Source organism: Cuculus canorus, chromosome 4 (assembly GCF_017976375.1).
Source record: "Cuculus canorus isolate bCucCan1 chromosome 4, bCucCan1.pri, whole genome shotgun sequence".
NCBI classification, from domain to species: Eukaryota; Metazoa; Chordata; class Aves; order Cuculiformes; family Cuculidae; genus Cuculus; species Cuculus canorus.
Genome location: NC_071404.1, coordinates 79730703 through 79756897, shown reverse-complemented (window position 1 = coordinate 79756897; position 26195 = coordinate 79730703). Strand labels below are relative to the sequence as shown.

Here is a 26195-nt window from a genome sequence, read left to right as displayed (position 1 = left end):
AGAGTGGAGGAAAAGTAGGGGTGTAGGCCAAGGAGGAAGGGGAGGCCTCACAGGGGGTGGGAAGTAAAGGGAATAAAGAAAAAGGAATTAAAAAAAAAAGGGGGGGAAATAAAAAAAAAAGAATAAAGAAGATAGGAAAAGGGAAAGGAATAATTAAAAAAAGAGAAATAGAAGAAAGAGCAAAAGAGGAAAACAGAAAAAGTGAAAGAGAAGAGAGAAAGAGAGAGAAAGAGAGAGAAAGAGAGAGAAAGAGAGATTTAAAAAGCCCAAAACCACAAAAAGATTAAAGGAGGGGAAGGACAGGATGAAAGAAAGAGAGAGAGAGAAATAAAAGGTGAATAAAATGCAGGGCAAAACGAGGGATGAGCTAACAGAAGAACAGATGGATCAAAGAGAGTTGGAGAGAGAAAAGGAAAGAGAGGAGGGAAGGAGAGCGCGGAGGAGACACGGCAGGGCTTCCTCCACCCCACTCCCTGCCACCCACCCCCCAGCATCGATGAACGTCCAAGTGCTTTGAAGAAAATAAAGTCATTTATTGTCAAAGCATCCAACATATCCAGATAAACTATAAAGTTTAATAAATCTTTTCGAGAGGGGGGAGGAAACAAAAAAAAAAAAAACAAAAAAAAAAACCACCAAACAAAAAAAAAAAACCCAAACAAAAAAAAACCCAAATCCCAAACGGCAAAGGAAAGGTAACACGGAACTACCGAGACTCCATTTCACGGGCACCAAGTGACACTGCAGCCGGGGGCGGCGGGGCCGGCCGGGCGGGGGACACCGCTGCGGGCGGGACCCAGGCCCGCCGCCACCCTCCCCCCCCCGCCCCCCCCGCCGCTCTCCTCCTCGCCCTTAGCTTTATATCGAAAATAAAAATTTACCCTGACATATAATTATTATTACATCTAAACCATAAGTGCTTAATAATTTAAGTAGAAACGTATGACAAATGCATCAATATGTTGCAATATATGACATTTTTAAAAATGTATTTTTTTAAGTCATTTGCCTTTTTTTTTTTCATGTTTTTTTTCCCGGTGCTTTTATTCTTTTTTCTTCTTCTTCTTCTTCCATCTTTCTTTTTTCCCTTTTCTTCTCCCCGTTGCTGCCCTCCCCACCCCTCCTCGGAAAGTGAAAATGCGTGCATCGAAAGGAACGAAAGCGACGGGCGGGCGGCTGCCCCCGTGGGGGTCCCCTGAGCGGGGGGGGGGGGGGGGGCGCTCCCGGGTTTGGGGGTCTCCGGGGTGGGAGTCCTCGGGAGGGGACGGCGTCCCCAGGAAGGGATATCTCCTAGTCACGTGGAGGGGCCCGGGGTGGGGTACCCTGGGCGGGGGCGTCCCCGGAGAGGGGCTGGAGGGATCCCCGGGCGGGGGTCCGCTCTAGTTGTGCGAGGTCATGTGGCGGGAGAGGTGATGCCGCTCGCGGAAGGACTCGTTGCAGATGGGGCACTTGAGCTTCTCCTCGCGGCGCCGCTTGACGAGGGGCTCCAGCGCGTACTCCTTCTTGTGGTGGGAGCGCATGTGGTAGACCAGGTCCGAGGTCATGCGGAAGGAGGCATTGCACTTGGCGCACCAGTTCTGAGCCGGCAGGCACAGCGAGGTGAACGACGGCGGCAGCAGCGTCAGCGCCGACGGCAGCTGCAGCTGCAGCGGCCCCGCCGCCGCCGCCGCCACCGCCGCCGCCGCCGAGCTCTTGGGCCAGAAGGCGGTGGCGTAGAGGAAGGGGCTCTGCTTGGGCAGCCCCCCGCCGCCGCCGCCGCCGCCGCCGCCGCCGCCCGCCGCCGCCGCCGGCTCCCCGCCGCCCGGCAGCTTCACGGCCAGCGCCTCGGCGGCGTAGAGGCGGGCGGGGGCGGCGGGGGCGCCGTCGGGACAGGGCTCGCCCAGCGCCCCCAGCTTCTGTCCCAGCACGAGCGGTGGGACGTGCGGGAAGGAGCGGGCGGGCTGCGAGAAGGCGCTCTTCCTCTCCTCCGCCGCCGCGCCGCCGGCTCCCAGCTGCGGCACCGAAGTGAAGGCGCTGCCCCGCGCCGGGCTGCCCCCCTCCAGCCGGGCGGACAGCGGCGCCCCTGGGCCGCCGCGGGGGCACCGCGGCGCGTCGCCGCCCGCCGCGCCCGGGGACGCGCGCTCCTGCCCCTCCTCGGGGCCACCGTCGGGCTCGGCGCCGCGGGCCGCCTTCTTCACCTCCACGAAGGCGCTGCGCTTGGCTTCGCCCGTCTCCGGGCTGGGCGGCGCGAAGAGGCGGCCGCCGTCCTCCAAGCCGCAGTAGGAGCCGGGCGCCCGGTACTGCTGCTGCGGGGCGCACACCGGCTCCTCCTTGGGCGCGGCGGGCAGCCCCGGCCGCTCCGCCGGGAACCGGCCCCGCTCCTCCTCCGGGAACCGCCGCTTGCCGCGCCCCGACACCGCCTCCTCGGCGGGGACCGGCCGCCCCGGGGACCCGCCCTGCCCGCCGCGGGAGTTCTCCAGCTCCCGCGCCAGGTTGTGGAAGTCCGTGGAGGGCTTGGTGCTGGCCGCGCCGCCGTCGGCGCCCGGGAAGGGGTGGTGGAGGGGCTTGCAGAACTTGCCGGGCTCCTGCTCCTTGCCGGCGCCGTCCTTGCCGGCCGCGGGCTCGGGGGCGGGGCCGCTGTCCGGGCCGTGCAGCCGCTTAGGGCAGCGGAACCGCAGGTGAGCGGCGAAGGGCAGCTCGAACTGGAAGCGCTGGCTGCACTCGGGGCAGGCGAAGGGCGGCGAGCCTGCGGCCGGGCACGGGCACACGCGGAGCGGGGACACGGTCAGGCGGGGCCGGTTAAAAGGGGAAAGGGTGCGGGGGTCCCGACGCCGCGGCCGCCTCCCCCACCCCCGTCATCTCGGGCGGGGACCCCCTCCTCCCTCCTCCCTCCTCCTCCTCTTCCCCCCCGCCCGGGGCCGCGCGGGGCACCCACCGTTGCTGCGGGCGGGGGCCCGGGCCGGGCTGAGCAGCAGCAGCTCCGTGAGCTCCTTCCCGTACCACACCAGCAGCTCCTCGTCCTTGGCGATGCGGCGCAGGGAGCGGTAGAAGAGCTGCCCGCTCTTGATGTAGGCCTCCAGGTTCTGCTCCTCGCGCTCCCGCGCCGACTGCACCAGCCGCAGCCACATCAGACCTTCGGACGAGCCGTTCGCGGCCGACGTGTCCACCTGCGGACCCGCCTCGATAAACCCGCACGGACGGACCGACGGACCGACGGCACGGGGACGGGCGGCTGGGGGAGAGCATCGCCGCGGCGCGGGGACCGCCAAGGACCGGCGGGGATAAAGCAATCCCGGCGCCGAGGGAAGAGCATCCCGGCGGCGGTAGCCCGCATCCCAGCAGCGGGGGTGTCCTGCCCAGACACGCCACGGAAAACATCCCGATGGCGAGGAGTCCCGCGCAGACCGGCGGGAGCAAAGCATCCCGGCGGCAGCGTCCCGCATCCCAGCAGCGGGGAGTCCTGCCGGGACAAGCAAGGGAAAGCATCCCGGCGGCGGGGTGTCCCTCACGAACTGACGGGGAAAACCACCCCGGACCGGAGAGGGAAAGCCTCCCGGCGGTGGAGGGTCCCGCCTGGACCACCGGGTGCGAGCCGAGCGGCTTGGCCCGGCTGATGAGCGTCTCTTACCCGGAATATGTAGGGAACGGTGCGCTTGTCGGTGGATTTGAGAGCGATGAAGGCGATGCTGTCGTACAGGGACGTGTGGCTCAGGACGCAGGGCCCGAAAATGGCATTTTCCGGAATGTCGCAGGTGGTGTAAACGCTGGTGAAAATGTCAGTCAAGCACTGCTGCACCGTCTTGGCGTCCCCGTCCCATATTCCCCTCTGGACGCCGGCGTCCTCCATGCCTGCGGGTGGACAGAGGGGCAGAGTGGAGCCGTTACAGTGCTGCGCGGAGAAGCGGCCGCCGAAAACAAAACACAATTAACAAATAATTATAATTAACAAAAAAAAAAATTAAAATAACACGAGAAGTAGGCGAGCACTATCACCGGCCTGGGGGGAAAAAAAATTTAAAAAAAGCGAAAACCAAAAAAACCCCAAACCAAACAACAAACGAACGAAAACCCGAAACAAATAAAGGCGGCGAGGAGCTCAGCGAGCGGGAGCGGAGGAGCGGGGAAGCCGTGGCCGATCAGCCAGCCCCGGTGCGGGCAGGGAGCGGGGCCAGCCCGGCGGCTCCGGTCACGGCTGCGGGGCCCCGCCGGAGAGGAACCGGGGCGGTCTGCGGGGGTGACAGTGGAGCGGAGAGGATGGGTTTCAAGTGGGTTGTCATTGTTGCTGATTGCATGTCACCTCACCTCCCGCTCCGCTCGACAAGAGGGAACGTATGTCTGCTCATTACCATAATCCAGCACTTTCCCTCCGAGACTTTAATTAAAAGCAGCAAGCAGAGGTAATTATTTTTACCTCGAGACGCTTATTTATGGAGGAGGGTGAGCTCCGGCTCCCGGGCTGTACGCGGGGACGGATGCAGGCGGAGGCGAGGCGGGCAGGGTGCGGGCAACGGGAGGTAACAACGGGAACAGGGAACGGGCATCGGGACGGTGGCCGCCGTTTTACCCGCACCTCCCGCCACGTTCAGCAGTGCCGGGGCCGCGGATGCCCTTGCCTTTTCCGACCCGATTAACGCAAGACTGCCTTCCCCCCAGCCCATCTGGCATCGAAATAATTCGTTTTGGGTTCGCTCGGGAATAAATCCGTGTTTCTCCCGGCTCGCCTGTCTGCACCCGCGGCCGCTCGCACCGAGTACGGCCCCGCCGAGCCGCCTTTCCGTCCCGGTTTCGGGAGACGACCGGGTCCCCGGCGCCCCCCGAACTTCGCCCGCCGGGGCGACGGTGGTGGGCGTCCCGGCCTCCCCCGGGAACGGGAGGCGCAGGGAGAACGCTTTCGCTGCCTCCCCGCCGCCCTCCTCGTTACGGCGCTGCCCGGCGCATCCCTTCCCCGAAGGGATTATTTCGCCAAACGAAAGGAACGGCAGCGAGCGGCCCCCGCCAAACTTTCCGGCCGCCCTCGCCGGGCCCCGCTCGGCTCCCCGCAGCTCCGCATCGCCCCGCATCCCCCGGTGCTGCCTCTCCGCGGCCGCCCTTTGTGTCCGGGCCGGGCGGTGCCGGCGCCGCTCCCGCATCCCGGGCAGGGCTGCCGCGCCGCTTCCCGGCATTGTTTCCTTCTCCGGGGCTCCCCGCGGGCCGGGCGATGGCGGGGTACTCACCAGGGAGAGTGAGAATACAATCCTCGCCCCGACAAGTGGCACAAAGCCGAGCCGCTGCCTGGCTGCCCCCGGCGCTATTGTATCAGCGCCGCTCCATGGCCGGGGAGGCGGCGGGGCGCGGGCGGGAGGCGAGCGGTGCAGATGGACCCGATGCAGTGAGTGACTGGCACGCAGACACACACTTTTTGTTTGCTGCACATAATCTGCCCAATGACGCGTGACAGCCCACGTCCCCTCCCTTTAACCCCTTCGGGGGCTGCCCGTTCGCTGCTGCTCGCCCGCCCGCTCCTCACCTGGCCCCACGGCCACCGGGCACCTGCGGGATGGGGAGCGGGATGGGGCACACCCCCCCCAACCCTTTCCCGGGGCAGCGTGCGGATTTAGGGCGTCTGCAGGAGGTGCGGAGCGAGGAGCCAGGGGTCCCGACGGGCACCGCCTTCCCGCTCTGCCCTCTCACCTGCCGGGCAGGGAGAGCCCCGCACGCGGGAATAAAACCCCTCGTGGCCGGGATGACGGCGGGCAGGGAATCCAACACCCGTCCCGCTCTGCGGATCTGGTCCTTCCGGGCTGTCGCCGGGAAGGCGCCCGACGCGCGGGTGGGCAGGGGGCGGCCCGGGGGTCCCGAGAAGGGGGAGACGCCGAGGGGGAGCCGCGGCCACATCCGCCCGCAGCATCCTCACCTTCTCCGGGCGGCGCAGGGCTCGCACCCCCCGACAGAGGACTGCGGACACGCACGCCCATTCGATCAACGAGAGCATCCGCGGATACGCTGTGCCAAAACAAGGGGTTTGCCGCACAGAAAAACGCTCACCGGTTCCTCCTTTACTGCCGTCAATTCAGATTAAAAAATAGATTAAAAAATATCATAAATAAAATTCGACGCCCCATAAATTAAACAAAAGAGGAGACAAAGAGTTTTCCAGAGGCGAACGGAGCGTTATTTTCAATCAGGGAGAGGGCTGATGTTTGGCTTTCAAATTCACTTATCCTCTAAATAATTACAATTTTCCTTGCATTAGGATTAAAGACCGCATGTAATATGCTTTCAACATTTATCTTATTAATTCGGCAAAGCACAGCGTCTCCTAAAAACGGAGATTGTCATAACATAAAAAATACGGGAGTCTGTAAAAATTCGGTTCTCAATTTCTGCTTCAAAGCGGGTTTTACCCCCCTTTTTCCTGTTTTTTTCCCCTTTCTCCCCCCGCCCCACTTCTTTTTTTTTTTTTTTTTTTCCTAAAACGCTGCAGCTCTCAGTGTGTGATACAAATTGTCCGAATGACTGTCGTTAGAAGGGGGAAAGAAAACCTACACGTTATTTTTATTCGCGAGACTTTTAAGGGACACCACGGCACATAAACTATCTCAAAATTGCTTCGGCATTATCTCAGCTACCGCAACTCCCCGGTACTGAAAAGGACCATAGCGGCTTTTACGAGCATTTATTCAGCCTCGGAAGCTAACGTCAAAGTCAAGCCCAGGCAACCGCATCGCCTCGGCCCCGCAGAACACTTTTGCGTCCAGGGACTCTTTAAGTTGGCGCTTTGCAGTGCCCGCAGAGCCGGGAACAGCCGTGCGAGGCAGGCGGCATCGGAGCGCTGAACTCGGGCGGCAGCCGCTGCCCGGGCGCAGGGAAAAGCCGCACCGCGATTTTGGGGAGAAAACACGGAAGGGCCACCCCTGCCCTAACCGGGGTGAGGGTGGCGGGTGCGGGGCCGGCGCTGCGGGGATGCTGCCGCCACCACCCAGAAACCGCGTACAAGACACCGTATGCGGTGTACACTTATTCTTCCAGAAAAGCTCCCCCAGAGAGCCAAAGGCGACCTGGGCTGAGGAGCTCCAGCCGCATTCCCATGGCATGGAGCCCCACACAGCCAGCTTCCCTGCTGCCCTTGGCCTCCCGAAGCGCAGCACCGGCCCCACAGCACCCAACAACAGTACAGAGACACCCACCGACAACTGACCCCCGGCAGCAGCCAAGGCAGGAACAGGACTTGGGTTTGGACGGGGGCCAGGCAGGACAACCGGAGCCCCCCAGACGCGCTGCCTGACCGGGATCGTGGTGGGGATACAGGGAGGATGTGACGGTCAAGAGGGTGACAGAATGGTGGTGCTCAGCCACTGATGTCACTTAAACTCTCAGAGGGAAGTGCCAGTTTTCTGCCCATGCTGAGTTACCATGGGGATGGCTGCAAAGGACCGAGGATCTGTGTCTCTGAGGATGTCAGGGCACCCTCTCTGCTGCATCCCTTTTCTCTTTCCTCCCTGGATTTCACCAAGAAGGCACAAGGGAAAGAGGGCAGATGAGGCTGCACAACCTGTGCTCAGAAACACTCCTGCATTCCTAAGGAGATGCTACCTCAAAGCTGTGACAACCCCCAGGCCTCTGGACATCCCATTTACTCCTCTGAGGAGACACACAGAGACCAGAGCCGTGTCACAGGTGACTGTACTATAAACTCACCCGTGAAATACATTTGCAAGGAAAATACAAGTTCCCAGAAGTGCACAAGCCCAGCCAGGGGGGAGGACACAAGGTGGAATGGAGAAGCCACTTAAAACAAAACGTGAAGTCACAAGCTTTCCTGGTGCCTGAAGAAATGCTGGTCGAAGGGTTCCCTTCCCCCTAGAGAAGCATGACAGCTAGGCCTCTGTAGTGGAAGTAAATCAGGGCCTCAGCTGAATGACAAATCATCCTTTCTGCATTTGACTGTTAGCAGGCTCGTGGACGGTGCCTTTCCTCAAGCAGTCCTGTATCAGGGCATCCACATCACCACTGCCATGCTGCAGACAAGCAAAAAGCAGCAGGCAAAAGTGCTATTTCTCCCACCGGTCACCCTTCCAAGCAGGCACAGGGACCCTTCTGAGACTCCTAAGCTCCTCAACCAGCCAGACGTTTCTCCACCACCAAGTACTCACCAGGGTCAAGGAATGCCAGCAGTACCCCTCCTACCTTGTTTCCAGCTCAGCTCAAGAGCAAGCCCACATTTCCATCCCTTTCTAGTTCCATCAACCCTCCAGCCCCATCTCACTAATGCAGCAGCACCTGGGACTCTCAGGTGAAGTCACTCCCACGCTGCAAATATCTCACCCCCTTATTGCCAGATGCTAACTTTGCTTATGGTTCACTCCAAGAAAGAACAAAAATACTCCTGCTCCCCCAGGCAGCCACAGCATCCCTTCTATACCTGTTTTCACACAGCTCGGAGATGCACTAAGCACTTTGGCTATTTCTTCAGCCACTGATGGTTCTTAAACTTCCCATTTACTTCTTTCCAAGCAAACACGGAAACTGTTTAGAAATATTTATGTCTATATTCATCAGAGGGTCACAGATTTTTTTTTTTTTTAATAACTGAGTGGAAAACAGACCACTGAACATAACATAGGGTGGTTGGTGAAATGGTTAACGTACAGCCCCAAATTACTTCTGACTATCTATCTCAAAATTATTTTTGTCAGCATGGTTTTCCCTTTCTCTTCCTTACTTGATGCCACAGTAGCACAAGGTTGAAAAGCTGGAAAGCTTTCACTTAGCTTTATCTCCCTTAAAATGTTCAACAGCCTGACAGAGGACGCTACGAGCTAGGCAGGACAGGAAACGGAGAGAAATGGAAAGGGGAATGCCTATAGGACTGATACCCACCTCTGCCTCCTGCACTTCCTTGGACTTTTCTGTCCCTGTGTGCCATCACCAGCATCCTATGCTGGGGCTGGAGCCCAGTGCACAGCGCAGCACTCGGTCGTGTGCCGGCTTAAGACCACGCAGAACCCCCGGGTCGGTGGGCTGCAGCTCACAGCAAGGGCTGAGCCTGCGCAGGGGTGGACAGGGAACGGCGCTGAGAGCTGCTGCCCGAAAGGAACGGTTTCACAGCCCCTGGCCAGGTGCTGCCCAGCATGGGGTGCAGCTCCCTCTCATTTGGGAGACGTGGGTTCTGCAAAGAGAAGCCTGAACTGGGCATCTCTCTGGTGGCTTCAGTGCTGTGGGATTTATGAGGACGACCCTCAAAACTGCCCACCGGGACCCCAGGTTGTCACTTTCAGGGTTACACATGGACAAGGCTTGGCACCAACTGACTGCCCAGCACACGCCCCTGAAGTGGATGATCTGCGTCTGGGGATGCTCTTTTCCTTCTCTGCACAGTCTGTGGGGCTGTGAAGGCCTGTGCTGCACCAGTGAGTGACGGTCGCTGAAGTTTGCAGAGGTTTGCTAAACCCTGGCAGAGAGGGGGTGGGGAGAGCAGTGAAAGGACAGACAGACTGGGGTGGGGGTGTAGGAGAAAAAGAAAGATGCAGAGGATTTCAACTCCGTGACTCAACGTGGGGTGTGTGAAGGAGCTTGAAACTTAAAAAGATTTATTTTCTCTAGTCATAAATCTCATCCCGTTGTTCCTCTGACCAACCAAGCATGATAAAGTCCTTTTCCATAAAGTATTCAGTATTAAAGCCACAAAGCTCACCCAATCAGTAGCCATCTGCTTCTCCTATAACCGCTGCTCCAGAAGCAGGGAAAAGCAGCCAGAAGAAAAAGGGCACCACTGTTACGGCTCCCGGACAAATGAAGAGGCACTGAATAGCAGTTGAAACCTTTAGCTTGCCTTGTATATCTGTATCTATAGAGACAGAGAAAGAAAGGAAGCATTATATTGATACAACAATTGTAAAACAAAAAAAGGAAGAGGCATCTAAAGGGCAATACAGCAGGCATCAGAGGGCCCCACGTAAAAGGGATGCTAACAGATTTATAGAAACCTTTAATTGGTTTTAAATTGAAAGATAAAGACACTGAGGGAAAAGCCGGGAAGAGCAGCAACATGATCCATCCTTGTGCACGGGCACCCAGCCTCACACAACCATAGCATTTCTTATTTTGATAGGATATCCCAGTATCCCTCCCTAGATGCATCCCAGCCCTGCCGAGCCCCACTGAACTTGACTTTCAGCTGAACGGGAGAGAGCAACGCTCGGCACCCCTGCCCCTTGTTGCGAAACGGGACATCCCCAAAGCCACCCGGTACCGCCCTCATGCCCCGGGCACCGGGCCCGGCCAGGGGTGGGGGGTAGGGACCCCAGAAGGGTGCTTTGGGGATACCCAAGGGTGTTTCGGGGTCATCTTTCCTCCAGGGCAGAAAAGACACCACTTCCACGCCTCTCCTTCGGCTGCAGAAATCAAAGAAGGTTGTGATTAGGAAGGACCTGGAACCCGGCCCCAAATGAACCCGTGATGCAGCAGCACCCCCCGCGCCCCGCCCAAAGGCTTTAATGACCGAGTCCCTCGCTGCCGACCCCCCCCCCCCCGCCCCGCCCCGCATCGCGCCGGTGGCATCGCCCCCCTCTCCTCCCGCCCCGAGACCGCGGGGGGGACCCAGCCCCCACCCCCCACCCCACGCGGGCGGCTGCTCCGCAGGGTGAATGCTGCTTCCCTCCGATGGAGGGCAGGAGAGGAAAGACGAAGCCCAGGACGCTGCCGGCGCGGGATGCACGGCCCCGGCTCCTGCCCGGGGGTCCGGGGAACGGCGCCCCTGTCCCCAGCAGCAGCCGCGGGGCCGTCCTCCGGCGGGGAGGGCTGGGAGCGCAGGGGAAAAGGGTGGCGATGTGCTTTTATTGGGTTGGGGTTGATGGGTTTTTGGTTTGTTTTTTTTTTTTCCAAGGTACCGTAGCACGTCGGGGAAACGAGCACAAATCTGATTCAGGCACCAATTAACACCTAAACATTGGCGGGGAGCGGGAGGCACTGCTTCATCACCCTTGCCTTGTGCACGTTTTGTTTCTCCCTCTCGCAAACTTTGAGCTGGAACGCCGTGTTGAAGGTTCAAGTTATGCAGTGGCTTTTCCCAAGCACTGTCGTATCCAGCAGGCACTGTATTATGTCAAAAATCTGGCATAGCAGCCAGTGGCACATCTGCTAGGTGTGGATGACATTCATTAGCCAAGGTTCTCTGCTAAATGGCCTGCCAGAGTCTCAGCAGCAATGCCCAATGCCAATCACTAGTCTGCTGCCAGCTCAAAGGCAATCCTGCTTCAAGGATGGCTTCTTTCCATGCTGGCAGGAGAAACAATGCATTTAGATGTTTGGGATGTGAGCGAGGTTGCACATGGGAGCGGCAAGCAGATGTAGCAGAAGAGGAGATGAAGTTGTGAAGTGTCATTTAATAATTGCAGCATGCGGGAGATGTATTGGCAAGCTGAGATTTAGGAAGGGAAAGCGTTAACCCCTTTCCAAACCACAGAGCGGACAGCAGTGAATGCTTTTTGAAAGGAAAGGTAATGAGACCTATCTAGCAAATTGGCTGTTTGTGCCCATAAAGGATACAGAGCACCTTCAGGCCGGCGAGACTGCATATCAAAGCCACTCACTGGAAAGCCACTCAGGCCGGCAAGTGTGTCACAGTTTCACACCTCTTGCCATCGACGAGTACACCTTGGAAATTAAACAGTGAGGCAGTCAGGATGGGCTTTGAGATGCCACTGCAACCGAGTTGTGTTGAGGCTTTCTTCCCTGTTTTAGTGGTGTTTTTATTTAGGGGTAAAACAGACCCAAGCTACTTTGAAGCCTGTTTCCTGCGTTAGCCCTCCTAAACCCCACGAAAGGTGAGGCAGGGCACATTTGCATCACCCACCGCTCCAGCGCCTGCATGCAGCAAGCCCAGAACTATCTTCCTGCCCGGCCTCTTCAGGCAGCGGAAAAAGCTACATCGACCTGCTTGATGGTCAACCTGGTTCGGCTTGCCCTTCCTCTCTAGATGTCTACCCACCGCAATTTGGACAGCCTCCCTGCTTGTGACTTAGTGGGCTCAGTGCTGGTTTTGACATTTTGATTCACAGCCTAAAAAGGACAGCTGCATAACTGGGGCAAGCTGAGCGCTCACCGTGCTCTCCTTTGAGTGATGTGGGAGCCAGAGATTGAGGGAGCAAGCATCTGCTCACCACTGCTACTCCATCTTTTTTTGGGAAGAGAGGCTCATTTCCCTCAGCTTATCAGTCCCATTAAGGTCCTTGTTCATACAAAGGAATGGAAATATCTTGGGATGAGATCGATGTAAAGATGTTAATCTTCCCCTGTTATTACTTTCACAAAATTACAACCACCTAATGAGGTTTGAACTTGAGCCAATATCTGGTTTCCAGTGCACCCAGGAAGCCAGCTCAAATAGGTGCTCAATGAAAGCTTCCCTCATGCCTCTGCCTTCCTGTCTTCCTTCATCTTCCGCTCCTACTTCTATTTCTGTTTACACCCATTAATTTAAGTAGTGGTTCATAAAATGTGTAAAACGCTACCTACACACAAGAGCACCCAGTCCTTGCCTCACAGATGAATTCCTATGACAGCCTCAGTACCTTAAATCTTCAACTACTGTTCACGCTGTGAAAGACCACCTAGGTAGCTTGGCACTGCCTTTTATGCTTCTTTTACCCAGTCAAAACATTACGGGCTCTCTCTCCACAGCGTTGGCCTCTCTGTGGTTACCTGTGCCGTTAAATGTCCACGTACACATTTGTACAGTCCCCCCAAAGCCCTGCATCCTCGCTTCCCCCAGCAGGCTAGCATGCTGCACAGTGGCAGTGCCCATCTCTAATGCCATGTGTGCTCTGCCCAAGGCTTATCAGATAGCTCTTCCCATAGCCGGTGGCTGCAGCTCCCCCGGTTTCCCCTGCCTGGCCATCTGTGGTGCCGGCTCAGTTGTAATCCCTTGTCCTTTTAGCCTTCTGCTCCCACCTCCCTGGGAAGTCACTCTGCTCCGGCTATAGTCAGGGTTGAGCCTTATGTTCCTTCTGTTTCTCCACTGGGTTTGTCTCTGTTCTGGTTAGTTGGTTTGTCTGAACCAAGTAAGTATCTACAGATTCTAAGATAATTCCCTAATTTCCTACTTTTTGTGGTTTAACCCTTGCTGCACCACACCAGCATGCTTTTGGCTCAGGCGGTGTGAATCCCACAGTGTCACCACCCTCAGGCGCTGGAGCTGGGTTTGCTTTAAGAGCAGGAACCAAACCAAGAGGAAGAGCTGCGACAGTCCTCCCCTCATCTCAAAGCACCGTACTTTTGCTGAAGTATGTAAGAAATCTTATTTGATCTACAAAGGGGCTTGAAATTAAGCCTGTTAAGTGTTCACAGGGTGGTGGTCTCCATGCAGAAGAGTCAGAAGAGAGAGGAAGGGAAGAGCAGGGCACTGCACTGCAACTCACCTCCAGAGATGGGAAACACCACCTTGCTCTCCTTGGCCCCATGGCCACGTTCTCCTTCAGCCGCTCCTGATGCTCTGCAGCACCAGCATGGCGTTCCCCGCACAGTCTGGCATTTCCATTGACATCAGCCATGTGGATGCAGTAATCACCACGGTTGTCAAGACTGAAGGGGATAAAAAAGTACTTTAAAAGCTATGGTGAAAAAAAAAAAAAAGCACCCATTTTTTTTTCTCAATTCCAGGTTAGCCATTCTGTTTGAAACCATATTTCATTTTATTTTCAAGGTGTTGCTCACGCAGCTCATTAAAACCGTGTTCATTGTCACTATTTTCAGACAAGTATGTGGGAGAGAACGGAGTTGTTGCTGCTCCTACAATGAGGGTTCTGTGCAGAAAAGCATTCACGCACGTGCCTCCTTCGCTCTCAAAGGATTTTAAGCATGCACTTAAACTTAAGCCTAAGCACTTTTTGGAACAGGGAACGTCTCTTCTAACTGGGACTCAATTCAAAATCCGTACTTCCGCAGAGCTCTGCCTCTTAACTCCTTGCTTTAAGCACTCAAAATTCTCCTGCCTCAGCCATGCAGAACCATGGCACGCTGCTGTCTCCTGGCACGTGCACATTCTAATCCACATTCCCACCCTTTCTGCCCCTTTTTTAGTCTGCTTTTCTTCGGGTGCAGAGTACGATGTTCTACTGCATGTACTACTACATACTGCTTGCACAATGTTGTGTGTGATCTAATATTCTTTGTTCAAAACTGCAAAAATATCTAAATAAAGACTATAGCGTGTCGCATCAGTATAGGCATCAGCTAACGTTTTCTACGGCATATGGTACTTCAGAAGCCATATGTACCACTGTTTAGTGATTCTGGCAAAGAGGCACAGAATGGTGAAATCCAACTGCCAGGATTTCTGAAAACAAATATGTAAATGCTCCAGTGCTTTTGTTATTCATAACATACCTCTAACACAGCACATACAATATGCTGTTCATTCTGTAACTAGCATACTACTAAACTATATTTGCTTCAGTTCTCATTTTAAACATTTTTTTTTCTCCTGTGCACAATTCCTCCATCCTTTCTATCAAAACCCATCTAAAGGGCAATTTAGAAGACGGGTTTTATCTGTTTTAAAGGACCCCTTTTGGGGGGAACTGTGTGTCTTCACGGGGGTCTCCCATCAGAACAAAGACATTATTTCAGCAGTCCGAGAATGTCCGTTATAACTAGCGGAATGAAAGCAAGAAAGAAATAGCATTTAACGAGATCCATTGTGCAGAGTGAAGTCTGTTCAACCAGGAATAACCTCCCAGGGAAAACCGGTTGGTTGGTCCCACTCACGGGCTAATGCAAAGCGAGTAGGCTGACAAATCCTTGGGGAATATATGCTAGGAAACAATAATTGTGAAGGAAACAGATGATTTCAGACACGTGGTCAAAGGTAGATGGCAGCTGCCAAACTGACCTGGGCTGGGATCAGTCCCAGCAAGCTGAGGCTCCAGGAACAAAGGAGATGCTCCACAGCCGGGGGCTTTTCCACAGAAGGAACATCAGCACCAACGCTGCCATCTTTTGTGCAGCAGCCTGAGAAGTCAAGGCACGGATACTAGGGCAGCACCGAGCTGCACAGCCTCTCATTGGGATGACAAAAACTTGCATGGACTCCATCACAGAGCTCACAGAGAGCATTCGTGCACCAGTAAAGGTGCTTCCGACTGCACCAGTGAAAGCACAAGCCCTCCTTCCAGAGTCAGCAGAGGCGGGTAAACGGGAATCAACACCAGATTCCCATTATCTGCCTGTGGCAGAGTTACTCTGTGGGGCTCCTCATCTGCAGAGTGTCTGTCATCTCTGCCTGAGATTTTGCTATGATGAAGCATTTCAAAATGTTGCTATTTAGCATTCAGCTGCACTATTCACAACAAACATTTTCAAATTCCCCATCACCACGATTGCCTCTCTCTTTGGTTTATCAGCATACACGGAGACTGAAATTATGGGAGTGATCAAATGCGTTAGCAAGTTGTTCTGCAGCTTGCTCCTGCCTCGTCTGCTGCAGGGTTGTTGTCAATCTCTGCCTCAGTCAGCACTCAGCACCCCTACGGCTCTGGGCAGCACCAGCATTGACCTGGCCAGGGAATGAGGGTGAAGGGGGGGGGGAAATGCGATGCCTCGGACAAACACTTGCTTTTCAGTCATCACTTTTGCTATTTGTGCTGTTGAAACCAAACAACAAAACAATGACTTCCTTGCACACTGTTTCAGCAAAATATCACTCTACAAGTTATTGAAAAACCTCCGCCATGTCCAGATATAACATTATCCAAGACATACAACTGCCTTTCTCCCAAAAGACCAAGGACTGCTTTTCCTTTCTTTGCAGTTTTGAACTATAGCATCCCACTGCAACAAGCACCACCTCCTTACTTGCCCACCACAGCCTCTGCCTAACTTCCTTCCTATGCCCTTCACAGATCTGCTCATTACCTAAAAATCTGCTGTCAAGTCCCCACTACAATACCTGGGACTGCGAACAGCCTGGGCGCCCAAGGAATTCCTTTTCAGTAAGCTTTTTCCCTTGCAACATTAACCAGGATCTCATTTTCCTCCTCTGGAGTTAGAAGAAATACTTCCTTGTAAAGCTTAAGCTAGATCTCCGTGTGCAGCCATGTCTTTCACCTCTAAACTCTCATATTTTTCCTATTTTGTCACAGAAGAACAGCTTAAAATAAGTCCTTATGTTTTCCTACTTTCTCAGACCCTTAAGCCAGAACTTGTTTTTCCTATTTTGTTATAGCCAGCAGGTGATAAAAAAGCACCATACAAAATTTTGGCTTTGAGCATAAACACCGCCAAGATTAGAAAAAGAGACAATTAGAACATGAAAAGTGGCAAAAAGCTCCCAGGAAGCCAAAAATAAAAGAATAAACAGGCATACAATCTGGCTATCAAAAAAGCCACATTTTCTCCTTACTGCAATAAATATCAGCAACGCAGCGAGCACAGAGTGTGTTGAAAGACCAAAAAAATCAGAGGAGACAGAAAAACCAATAGTCCAACAGAAGCAAAACGGTAAAGCTGCAGACAACCCTGAGACATACACCTGAGCAAGTGAAAGGGGCTGCACTGCACGCTAGGGGCACGACAGGCTGTCAGGCAAAAGGAAGGAACAGCAAAACCCAAGCAGCTCATACCATGCTGCCGCCTGAGACGACGTTGCTCTGATAACATAGATACATAGTGAGACAAACTACACACAAGGAAGGGAGCCAAAAAAAAAGAGTGCATTGATTGAACTGGTTCATGTGCACTGGCATTTATGACAGAGCAAAGGTCAGTCTTGTATTGCCTCTTGTGAATCCCTCTTGAATGAACAGGCTGGTGATTTAATAGGCTAAGAATGAAGATATATCAATTTACCATGGGCTGCTGGCCCCAACTCTTAACCCGCTGGCAGAGGCTTTATTTTTTATTAAGGGGGGCTATACATGTAATAGTTACGAGTAAATATGATCTCGTCCCGCAGAACTAGCTACTACCTATCAGGCATCCTCTTTTTTATTTAAACACAGAAGTTACCATAAAGCTTCCTCGCCTCAAACCATTTGAGCAGCCAAGGGCATGGAGGCGGAGGGTGCCACGAAAGCCAGGAGGTGCATCATGTAGTTGCTGGCTTATCTACCTTGTTTGCTTTACCACCTATGTAAGCTCTAGATCAGAGGGAACTGAAAACACCAGTAAAGAACTACGGGGACAAGTACTCCCTGTCCCCATAGACAGCCTGTCTCTTAAGGCAGGTGAGTACCCCACAGACAACAGCAAGACAGAGAATAATTCAGAGCCCATATCTGCAGTGTTCATGTCACCACCACAACGGCTGGACTGCTTTTAAGGGGGAGTAGTCTTCACATGGGATATAACCCCTCAAGAGACTTGCTCCCTCTCCCTAATCACCATCCTTGCTTGCGTGGCAACAGTGGCTTAAAATGGTAAGGGCAATCCTCAGAGCTCTGTATTTACAAAGGTACCACCTTGCAACTCTTAATTTTAATCTAGTTCCTCACCCCTGCTCCTCTGGTCCCTCAGTCTGCAGCACGAGCTCTGGACGGCTGTAAGCGAACTACTGGGTTATTTCCCCTGACAATTATTTCTAGGAGATTCCCATGAACCCTGCTGTAAGTTGCTAACTCTTGTTTTACAGAATCCAGATCGATTTTAAGCCACCCTGAGGCCCCAGAGGTTTCACCAGCAGCTTAGGAAAAAAAAAACCAAACGACTTCACATCCTGTTTTCACACTTAAGGTTTTTGCACAGTTCACATCTGTTTCTACCTTTTCCTTTCCCTGCTGCAAACCAAATTCCCCATGGTGCTGGTTGGGAACCCAGGGGAACTCGACTCCCTCCTTGCTCTCCTTCCTGCTGTGTCAAGCAAACCACCCAGCTGTCCTCTGCTTCCCTCTCCCTTTCCTAACAGGAGCAAGACTTCTACCTTGCAGAGGCACTCTCAGAACAAGCTTCACTGCCTTTTTGGGGCCCTTATGCACCCACACTCCTTGGGCTACAAGCACAACTGAGAGAGCTTTTCTGCAGAAAGCTCATGATCCACCCTTCTTTCCACTGAGGGTGCCACAGAGGTGCAAGTCCTTCTAAGCAGCCAGGCAGCAGGAGCTGCAGGCTTCAGGAAGGAAGAGAAATCCAGCAAGGAGGAGATGGGCTCCTGCTTCAGGTGGTCCTTTTACCTGGGAAGGGAGTGGCTGGCACAACTCTCCCCCTCACCTGAGAGTTCCCATGGGAACACAGAAGGGCTCTGCAAAAACCAATTTTGGATCAGGCACGTACATGAAAAACTTCTGATATAATGTTTGATTCCTCAGATGTTCAACCATTAGCACATACTGTGTGAATGCCCAATTTGCATAGAATTTGTATTTGTTGGTGAGCACATACATTAGGTTAATATCATCACAGTTTATGGAGATCGTCTATGCCACAGTACCAGCCCGAGGCTCTGCCTTCAGTGCCCTGCGACACATTGCAACCCCTCCTGCCCTCCCAGAGGGAAAAGGCAGGGCTACCAAGAGCCCTGGGGGCTGCCACAAGGTTGTAGACCTGGAAGCAGCCTGCAGTGAGCCCGGCGTCTGGTCTTTCCTCTTTATGAGGCTGTGCTATCTTTCTGAAACAGAGAAGCTTAAGGACTTGGAGCAACTGGCCAAAACAGCTCAGACCACATCTCCAAAGGTGAGGTTAATTGAACCATTAGGATTTATTATCTTATATTGGCATATATCACCTAATATCGCACTCCCTGCTCACATCTCCAGTGGCTACCTAGGGACCTTCAGCTGTGAAGCAGTACAACCACACCGCCCCTCCCTGTCTCGCAGCAGCATCCCTCCCTCTGTAAAACAGGAATGGCTGTTATTCACTCCCTGGTTTAGCACGGCACCTGGGTGCTCTTGTCTGCTAGACAGCTGCAAACTGTCACTGGCTATGTTGTTCTCACAGAAACATTGCTAGGCTCAGTCAGATGTTGTTTGTAAAGCAGATGGAAAACCTCAGAAGAACAGCACTGCAGCAAGAGAAGGCTCATTTTCTGCTAGGAAATTTATGTTACTGGGCAATGTTTTCATCAGGTGCCTTCACAACCCAGAGAGCCCACATGCTCAAACAGTCTAAGAACCGTTTTGTTAACCTACTTCCAGTACTGAAACCCTACAGCTTTACTTCAAGGCCAGCCAGCAGCCCCAGGTCCTTTCACCACCTCTGTATTCCCCAACTGCACCACACAGAGCAGTGAGGATCTGGACTCATCTGCAGTGACAGCCACAATGGTCCTAGCTCTGCCGCCGAGAAAGCCTTCCGACAGTTGACTACTTCACCCTGAGCAGTCACTCTCACACAGGCCTCTCACCTTGGCTTTCAAATCCGAGTCACTCTTCACACCAGGATGAGTTGAATTTCCCTGGGAGGCCACCCACAGCCCAAGCAGCAGCAGCTGTCAGAGCTGCCTAGGAAGCAGGATGCTGCTGTCGACTGTGTGCAAGGACATGGTGGGACCTGCCGTTGGAGGATGCTCACACAGACTGAGCAAAACCAGATCGTTTTCGTGGCCACTCCAGAGAAATTTGCACAGGTCAGTTAGGAGGAGAATTAGATCCTTGGTGAAAAGCTGAGGGGTTGACTCCATTTGCTCGGTCACAAACACCACCATGCATGGTGTTACAGTCAACTTAATGGCTTTGCACTTGGTTTGAGACTTCCGTGTAGCTGTTGACACTACAATACTGCTTTCCTTCCTTGTCCCTCAAGCTGTACGTGACACATCCCACTTGAAAATGCCCCCCCAAACAGCCATTTTCTGCTGCTCAAGGGAGAGGTGTAGTAACGAAGAACCAAATCCTGCACAACCAATTATGTCTTTCTGTGACATCCATCTCAGTCTTGACAAAGCAACCAAAAGGAAGTGTGTAATAGAAATGAAGACCACACATCTCCAAACCTGTCTTTTAATGATTTTACATTTCATTTGGTAACCAGCCAAGAAACATCATTTTAGCAGTCATTAACAGGTCTGCTATTAAGAACACATGCCTATGAACCAATGCTCAAGCTTAGCATGCAATCAAGTTGCTCAATCTTCTTTAGATAGACACAGCTTCTCATTTCACAGCAAAGGTCCTGCTCCCACTGCATTCAACACAAAGTTGCTGTGTTGTTAATAATTTGCTTAAAACAAAGGCATGTCCAACTTTAACATGTTCTAGCAGACATGACTTCCAATTATGCCCCTGTTACAAGAGCAATTTCTTGGAAAGGTGTGGTGGGGTGACCCTGGCTGGACACCAGGTGCCTACCAAAGCCAGTCCATCACTCACCTCCTCAGCTGGACGGGGGAGAGAAAATACAACAAAAGCCTCATAGGTCAAGATAAGGAAAGGGAGGTCACTCAGCAATTACTGTCACAAGCAAAACAGACTCTACCTGGGGAAATTAGTTGAATATATCACCAATTAGAGTAGGATAATGAGAAAAAAACGTCTATCTTAAAACACCTTCCCCAGACTCCTCCCTTCTTACCAAGCTCAACTTCACTCCCAATTTCCCTACCACCTCCTCCCAAACAGTGCAGGGGGATGGGGGCTGCGGTTAGTTCATCGCCTGCTGTCTCAGCCACTTTCTCAAGCAGAGGACTCCTTGCTTCCTTCCCCTGCTCCAGTGTGGGGGTCCCTTCCATGGAGACAGTCCTCAAAGTACTTCAACACAGGCCCTTCCCACAGGCTCCAGTGCTTCAAACTCTCCAGTGCGAGTCCTTCAGGGTACATTCCTTCAGGAACCGAGTGTTCCAGCATGGGTCCCTCACAGGTTCACAAGTCCTGCCAGCAAACCTCCTCCAGTGTGGGCTACTCTCTCCAAGGATCTGCTTGAAAAGAGTTGCCGCACAGGCTTCCCACGGGGTCACAGCCTCCTCTGGGCATCCAGCTGCTCTGGCGTGAGGTCCTCCAGGGGCTGCATGTCGGTATCTGCTCTGCTGTGGACCAATATGGTCTTCCCATGGGCTGCAGGGGAATATCTGTTCCAGTGCCTGGAACACCTCATGCCCTCCTTCACTGACCTTGGGGGCTGCAGAGTTCTTCCACATTCTCACTCCTCTCCTTGGCTGCTGTTGTGCAGGGTTTTTCCAACACACTCTACTTACATCTCTTATCCCAGAGGCTCTACCACTGCAACTGGTGGGCTCAGCCTTGGCCAGCGGAGGGTCTGTCTGAGACCCAGCTGGCATTGACTGTCAGACAAGGGGAAGCTTCTAGCAGCTCCCCACACAGAAGTTCCCTGCTGTAGCCATGCCCGCTACCAAGTCCTCACCATGATAAGCAAATACAGAAGGCCTTTCAGTACCAGAGTGCTTCAGTCCTATTTCCCAAGTGATTTACGCACCAAGAAGCCCAGACAAACTTCCAAATCATCATCACGACCCTTAGACATGGCAGACAAATTTGTCCCCAAATCTTTTTGTAACTAATGTTCTCTTGACAAATAGCTACCTAATTTTCTTCTTGCAGGTTCCCATTTCTCACCAACATCTGTCACTGTGATTATGATCTCTAATGAGCTTCTAAATTACATCACAGCATTCTACATTGATGAGCTGCACTCAGCGAGTGTTTCATCCCGCAAGACATGAAACACTTCCTACAAGATGCTGAATGCTTTCAATTCCCACAGCACAAAGGCTGAGAAATTGGTTTGTCTGTTTGGTTTTTACCATATCTTATTCAAAGAAACCCAGAAGCTTTAAGAATGAGAGAAATTTGAGCCTGCCTGCTTCATACACTGAAAATGCTTACATGAAGATGAGGGCTTTCGCCTGATGCACAGAACCAAAGAGACATTGTGCCTTTCTGTGACGTGATAGGACAGTGGAAAACAGCGTAAGACAAGGCCCCAGAGAAGCGTACCATTATTTTTAAACAGATTTCAGGTTAAAAACGAAGGACACCTTGGGTGACCCACCTAAGCAGTCAGGATGCCATGCTGACCCTGTTCCCATGTGCTGACAGGATCCAGCATTATGCTTCACACCTACGCACACTCGTTCCCCCGTAATGACCACACTGGGAGACTCTGCCAGTAGTGAAACGAGAAAAGTTAATATTAACAAGCAAGGTTGGCTACCTTGGCCCTAAGGGACTAGTGTCACCGCTGTGACTGCACACCTACCCTATCTGGCAGTCTCTAGAAGACTTGGATGTCTCAGATCAGCTTTCCTGTTAATTGGTGACATAACCTGTAGTAAAACAGCAGATGTGCTCAGATTCTTTACTAAAACTTGCTCCTAATGCACACATCCAGAGTCACATCCCACACCACTGCCACTCGCCCCATGTGGAAAAGGGCATTGTGTGCCCAGGCAGCCCCGCCTCCGGAAAACAAGGACAGGACTCAGATGATTTTTTTTCTGACAGGGCATACAACTAATTTTCTGTGAGGCAGGCAGCGAAGTGATGACTCCCTGCTAATGACTGAGCTTCCTTGCCACGCATTGAGGTTCCTGTGACACAGCTCAGGAGAGCCGTGATTCATAGGGTTTGATTTATAGGACGAGATTTATGGGGGCTATTCCTTGCCTCCTGCAGATAAGGACACACAGAGCTGATAAGCAGTTCCCAGAGTTCAAGCTCAGAGACGCTGTGCTTTCCTTGTAACTCCTGCCCATGGCCAGCCCTGCACGAGCTGTCTGCAAAGCAACTTGGAATCTACTGGGATGAAGTCTCCTGTGAAGAGCTAACAGGAATAGCTATTGCCATCACTGTGCCACCCCTGGTACAGCTGGGCTGCTGGACATGGCAGTGGAGTGGCTCTGCGGGCAAGAACCCTGCAGCAGTCAGGTATAGCCTTATAGTTTGTGGCTGTCAGGACCAGCGGAAACAATGTCTGATTTGCACAGGTGGCAGTCACCCTGCTGAACACAGATAGCTCATCTTCTCCATCAGTCAGAAGGACCTGTTTGGGTTTACCATCCCAGACAAGTCAAGATCACCAGATGACGCCACAAGCTGCACTTCAGTCACAACTGCATGTACAAGGGGTGCAGAGGAGCCACCTCTCCTAGCTGAGCACCGGAGAACTGACTGCCTTTTAAGATGCTTCAGCCTCAGCAAGTGCTAGGCAGAGAGCAAGGAAGATGCTGAAAACACCTGCAAAGATTGCAATGCACTCCTGGAAGGGAGAAACATTGCTGGCACACATCTGACTAGGGATGAATTCCCACACAAACTGTATTTCTAAGGGCACAAAGGGAACAAGCAAGGGGATGACTTAAACTGCAGAAAAGCAGACTGAACCCTGCTCAACAGAAACATCTGCCTGCACTTGCTCCAGGAGACTGTCTCCCTTTTCTTTTGCTGGGTATGCACCCTTGATACCCCTCCCAACCCCACAGCGACTCTGACTTGCTGCCCGAGGTGCAGCTGGTTCAAATGGTTGTTGCCAGGTCGAGAGCACAAAGGTGTAGATGAGCAAACAGAAACCCAAATGACTGCTGCTGAGCAGAGGGAGAGGGGACAGCGCTGTCAGGGAACTGACTGCTAAGGGGTGTACACACCATAGGTGGCCTGTGCCTCTGTCTGGGTGAGGTGTCTGAGGTGCCCAGGTGAACGCACACTGACTCATCACCATCGCAGAGTCAGGAAATGAGTGAGCCGATGAATTAAACCACATCTTATTTGTATATCCTCAACATGGACTGAAGCACTTCCCACTGAACATGCTTCACCACAGGTATCTTCTGCTATAGTGGCCTCACAATGAAGGGGGAAAGCTGCTTCCATGTAGAAGCTAAAGAGCACTTCTCAAACTAGCCAAGGGACATGCAGACAGGTACCACAGGCACAAGCTTCCCCTTGTGCTGGATGGCAGCACGCAAGCCTGCTCTCTCTGCTGTGTGAGGGGGAGCTCGGCAGGTGCCCAGCAGACTCTAAGAAAGGAGATGCTCATGCTGAGGTGCTGCAAAGCCGTCACAGCAGGAGTTCTGCAGAAGACAAATGCACACAGGAACTGTGTGCAGGACATCACCAAGGAAACACCTTTTGAGGAGTGGTTGAGCAGCTGAGTTGCCAGCTGAGGTTAAGCCACAACACAAAGCACACCACCTTCTACATCCCGAGTTGTTTATGCACAGAGACACATTCAGCACTAGCTGTGGTTAACAGAGTTATCATCTCCAAGGCACCAAAACAACAAAACCCTTACAAAAGCTGCTTCATCTGCTCTTCTCTGGGTGAAGAGCCACTACCATCCTATTGAGGGGAAATAATTGTATCTACTACCCTGCCAAAATGAAATTGTATCCACTGCTACTGCTCAAAATGAAATCTGGAATCCCAGACCACATCACTTCACCTCTAACACAACTGCTCAAGCACAGGAAGGAAAACAAGATCATCTCTTGGGTTACAGAAAACATGACAGCAGGACTGATCAGTACATAGTACAGATTAACTTCTAGTGTTGAAAAACAGAGGAAAGGGTAATCCAGAGTCATACAAATTTAAATACTAGCCAATCCAAGTATATCAAAACTATGACACGCCTGCCTGGAGGCCAGTGTAGTCACACTGACACACAAAAGCCCAGTCATCTGGGGGAACCCCGCACAGGAATATCGCAAGCAAGACTGAAAGAAAAAAAGAAGTAGTTCTTACTTACTAGTTCTGCTAGTAAATAGCCCAGCATGGCTGTGACTCAGCTGGCAAACACTCCCATGAGCACTCTTCATGCCCAGTAGTCTCTAACAACAGACAAAATGAGAAGACTTACTGTGGTAGAAACTGCTAGCTATTCTATAAATTTGAGTTATCACCCAGCACAGCCTCTAGAAGGTTTGACCAGAACCTGTATTTTGATCGAAAACTTCCCAGTAACTCAAAATTACACAAGACAGTGCAGCAACCAAGTTTGAGATCTTGTATTGTATCTTTTAGGCAAAGGAGGAAAATCCCCTGATGAATCAGGTTGGACAGCCTGGCCTCCAGTTCCGAGCATAGTAAACACTAAGTCCAGACTGAAGCACATGGCTTTGACTTACCAGACCTTAAAATCCTTCCAGGTTGCCAATTGTAGCCCTCCAGGCTGCCCTGCACCCGTGTTCAACTGGCTTTATGGCCACCAGGTTAACTCCACCCTGCTGCCACAGCCTAGCGCACTGCTGCCATCCCATCCCAACCTCCCGCACACAGGCAGCCTGTCACCGTGTCCCCTGCGTAACTCCACACAAAACCGCTCCTGAGACTGGAGGGCAACCCCTGTCCCCTTCCTCCCCATCTGTCTTCCAAAGAGTTCCTATCCACTCACTGCAGCACTGTCTCCACCTCCCAGGTGCCCACACAACATCGTGGACCAACATGTAGGGGATCTGCTCCTCCTGTGCTTGCCACGCCATGCGGGTTCAGATTACCATCCTCCTCCTCAGGACTCTCTAACAGAGATAATCCCACCCCAAGCACTCAGCACCCAGAGCCTCACTCGGCACTGCTTCCTCCCTCTCTTGCTATCAGGATAGCGGCTGTGAGCATCAGAAAGCAGAGAAGGAGCCCTTTCCCAGGAGCCTCCATCCACCTCTCCCAGCAGCACCCACTCCTCCTACATGCCCTGGTTCTTACCTGCAGGCAGGTCTCCACGAACAGTCTGTCCTCGCCTGGTGCTATACAGTCCCATCACCATCTTCTCCACCTCTATCCTCCAGGAAGCTCCTGCAGGCCAGACCACAGCCAACCCTGCACCTTCCTTGAGGCAGCTGGGGCCCCTCCAGCAGCAGGGACAGGCAGGCCACCAAGCCCACCCCCAGCCCGGATCTTCTGGAGGTAGTCTTGCGCCTCTCCGTAATTACAAACCTCTGCATTCTCCCTGTGCTGAGCTCCGGGAACACAACTGCCTCCCACCAGCAGCCTCGCGCTCCCCAGGCAACACATGGCAAAACAGAAGAAGCCCTCAGGTGTCAGCCTTTATAATCACAGACCGCACTCAGGGAACACCGAACAGCTGCTGGTGGCTGCAGGTGGCCCCAGGAGCAATCTAGAACGCTGACCTCCAACTGCGCGAAGCAGAACCCACATGAAAAGCTAAATTACCAACTCCTGCAAAGAGCTACTGAGGGAGGGAGAGGAAATTAAATAAAAAAACCATGCCAAAACCCCAAACTGCCTCCTCAAGATCTCACACATGAAAAAAAGCTGTAAAAAAAAGAGGTTGGAAACTTAGAAAACCCCCGTATAAAGAAATAAATGCTCCATTGCAAAATCAAAAATTGGAGAACC

The 26195-nt window shown here is 53.0% G+C and overlaps 1 protein-coding gene across 5 annotated transcripts; it reads right to left on the bottom strand.

Moving 5' to 3' along the window:
- Positions 1–838: 838 nt before the first annotated feature.
- PRDM8 (PR/SET domain 8) lies at positions 839–25712 on the bottom strand. Of its 5 annotated transcripts, XM_054066464.1 has the most exons (8): positions 25542–25712; positions 24589–24670; positions 13377–13539; positions 9653–9805; positions 5873–6017; positions 3608–3828; positions 2915–3146; positions 839–2725 (listed from the first exon to the last, which is right to left on the bottom strand). In XM_054066464.1, the coding sequence occupies exons 5-8, from the start codon at positions 5931–5933 to the stop codon at positions 1380–1382; spliced, it is 1860 nt and encodes a 619-aa protein (XP_053922439.1). In that variant the 5' UTR covers positions 5934–6017; positions 9653–9805; positions 13377–13539; positions 24589–24670; positions 25542–25712; the 3' UTR covers positions 839–1379. The 5 variants fall into 5 exon arrangements, with proteins under 5 accessions (XP_053922439.1, XP_053922440.1, XP_053922442.1 ...); XM_054066465.1 differs by lacking the exons at positions 13377–13539; positions 24589–24670; positions 25542–25712 and having other exon boundaries at positions 9653–10174; XM_054066467.1 differs by lacking the exons at positions 5873–6017; positions 13377–13539; positions 24589–24670; positions 25542–25712.
- Positions 25713–26195: the final 483 nt, after the last annotated feature.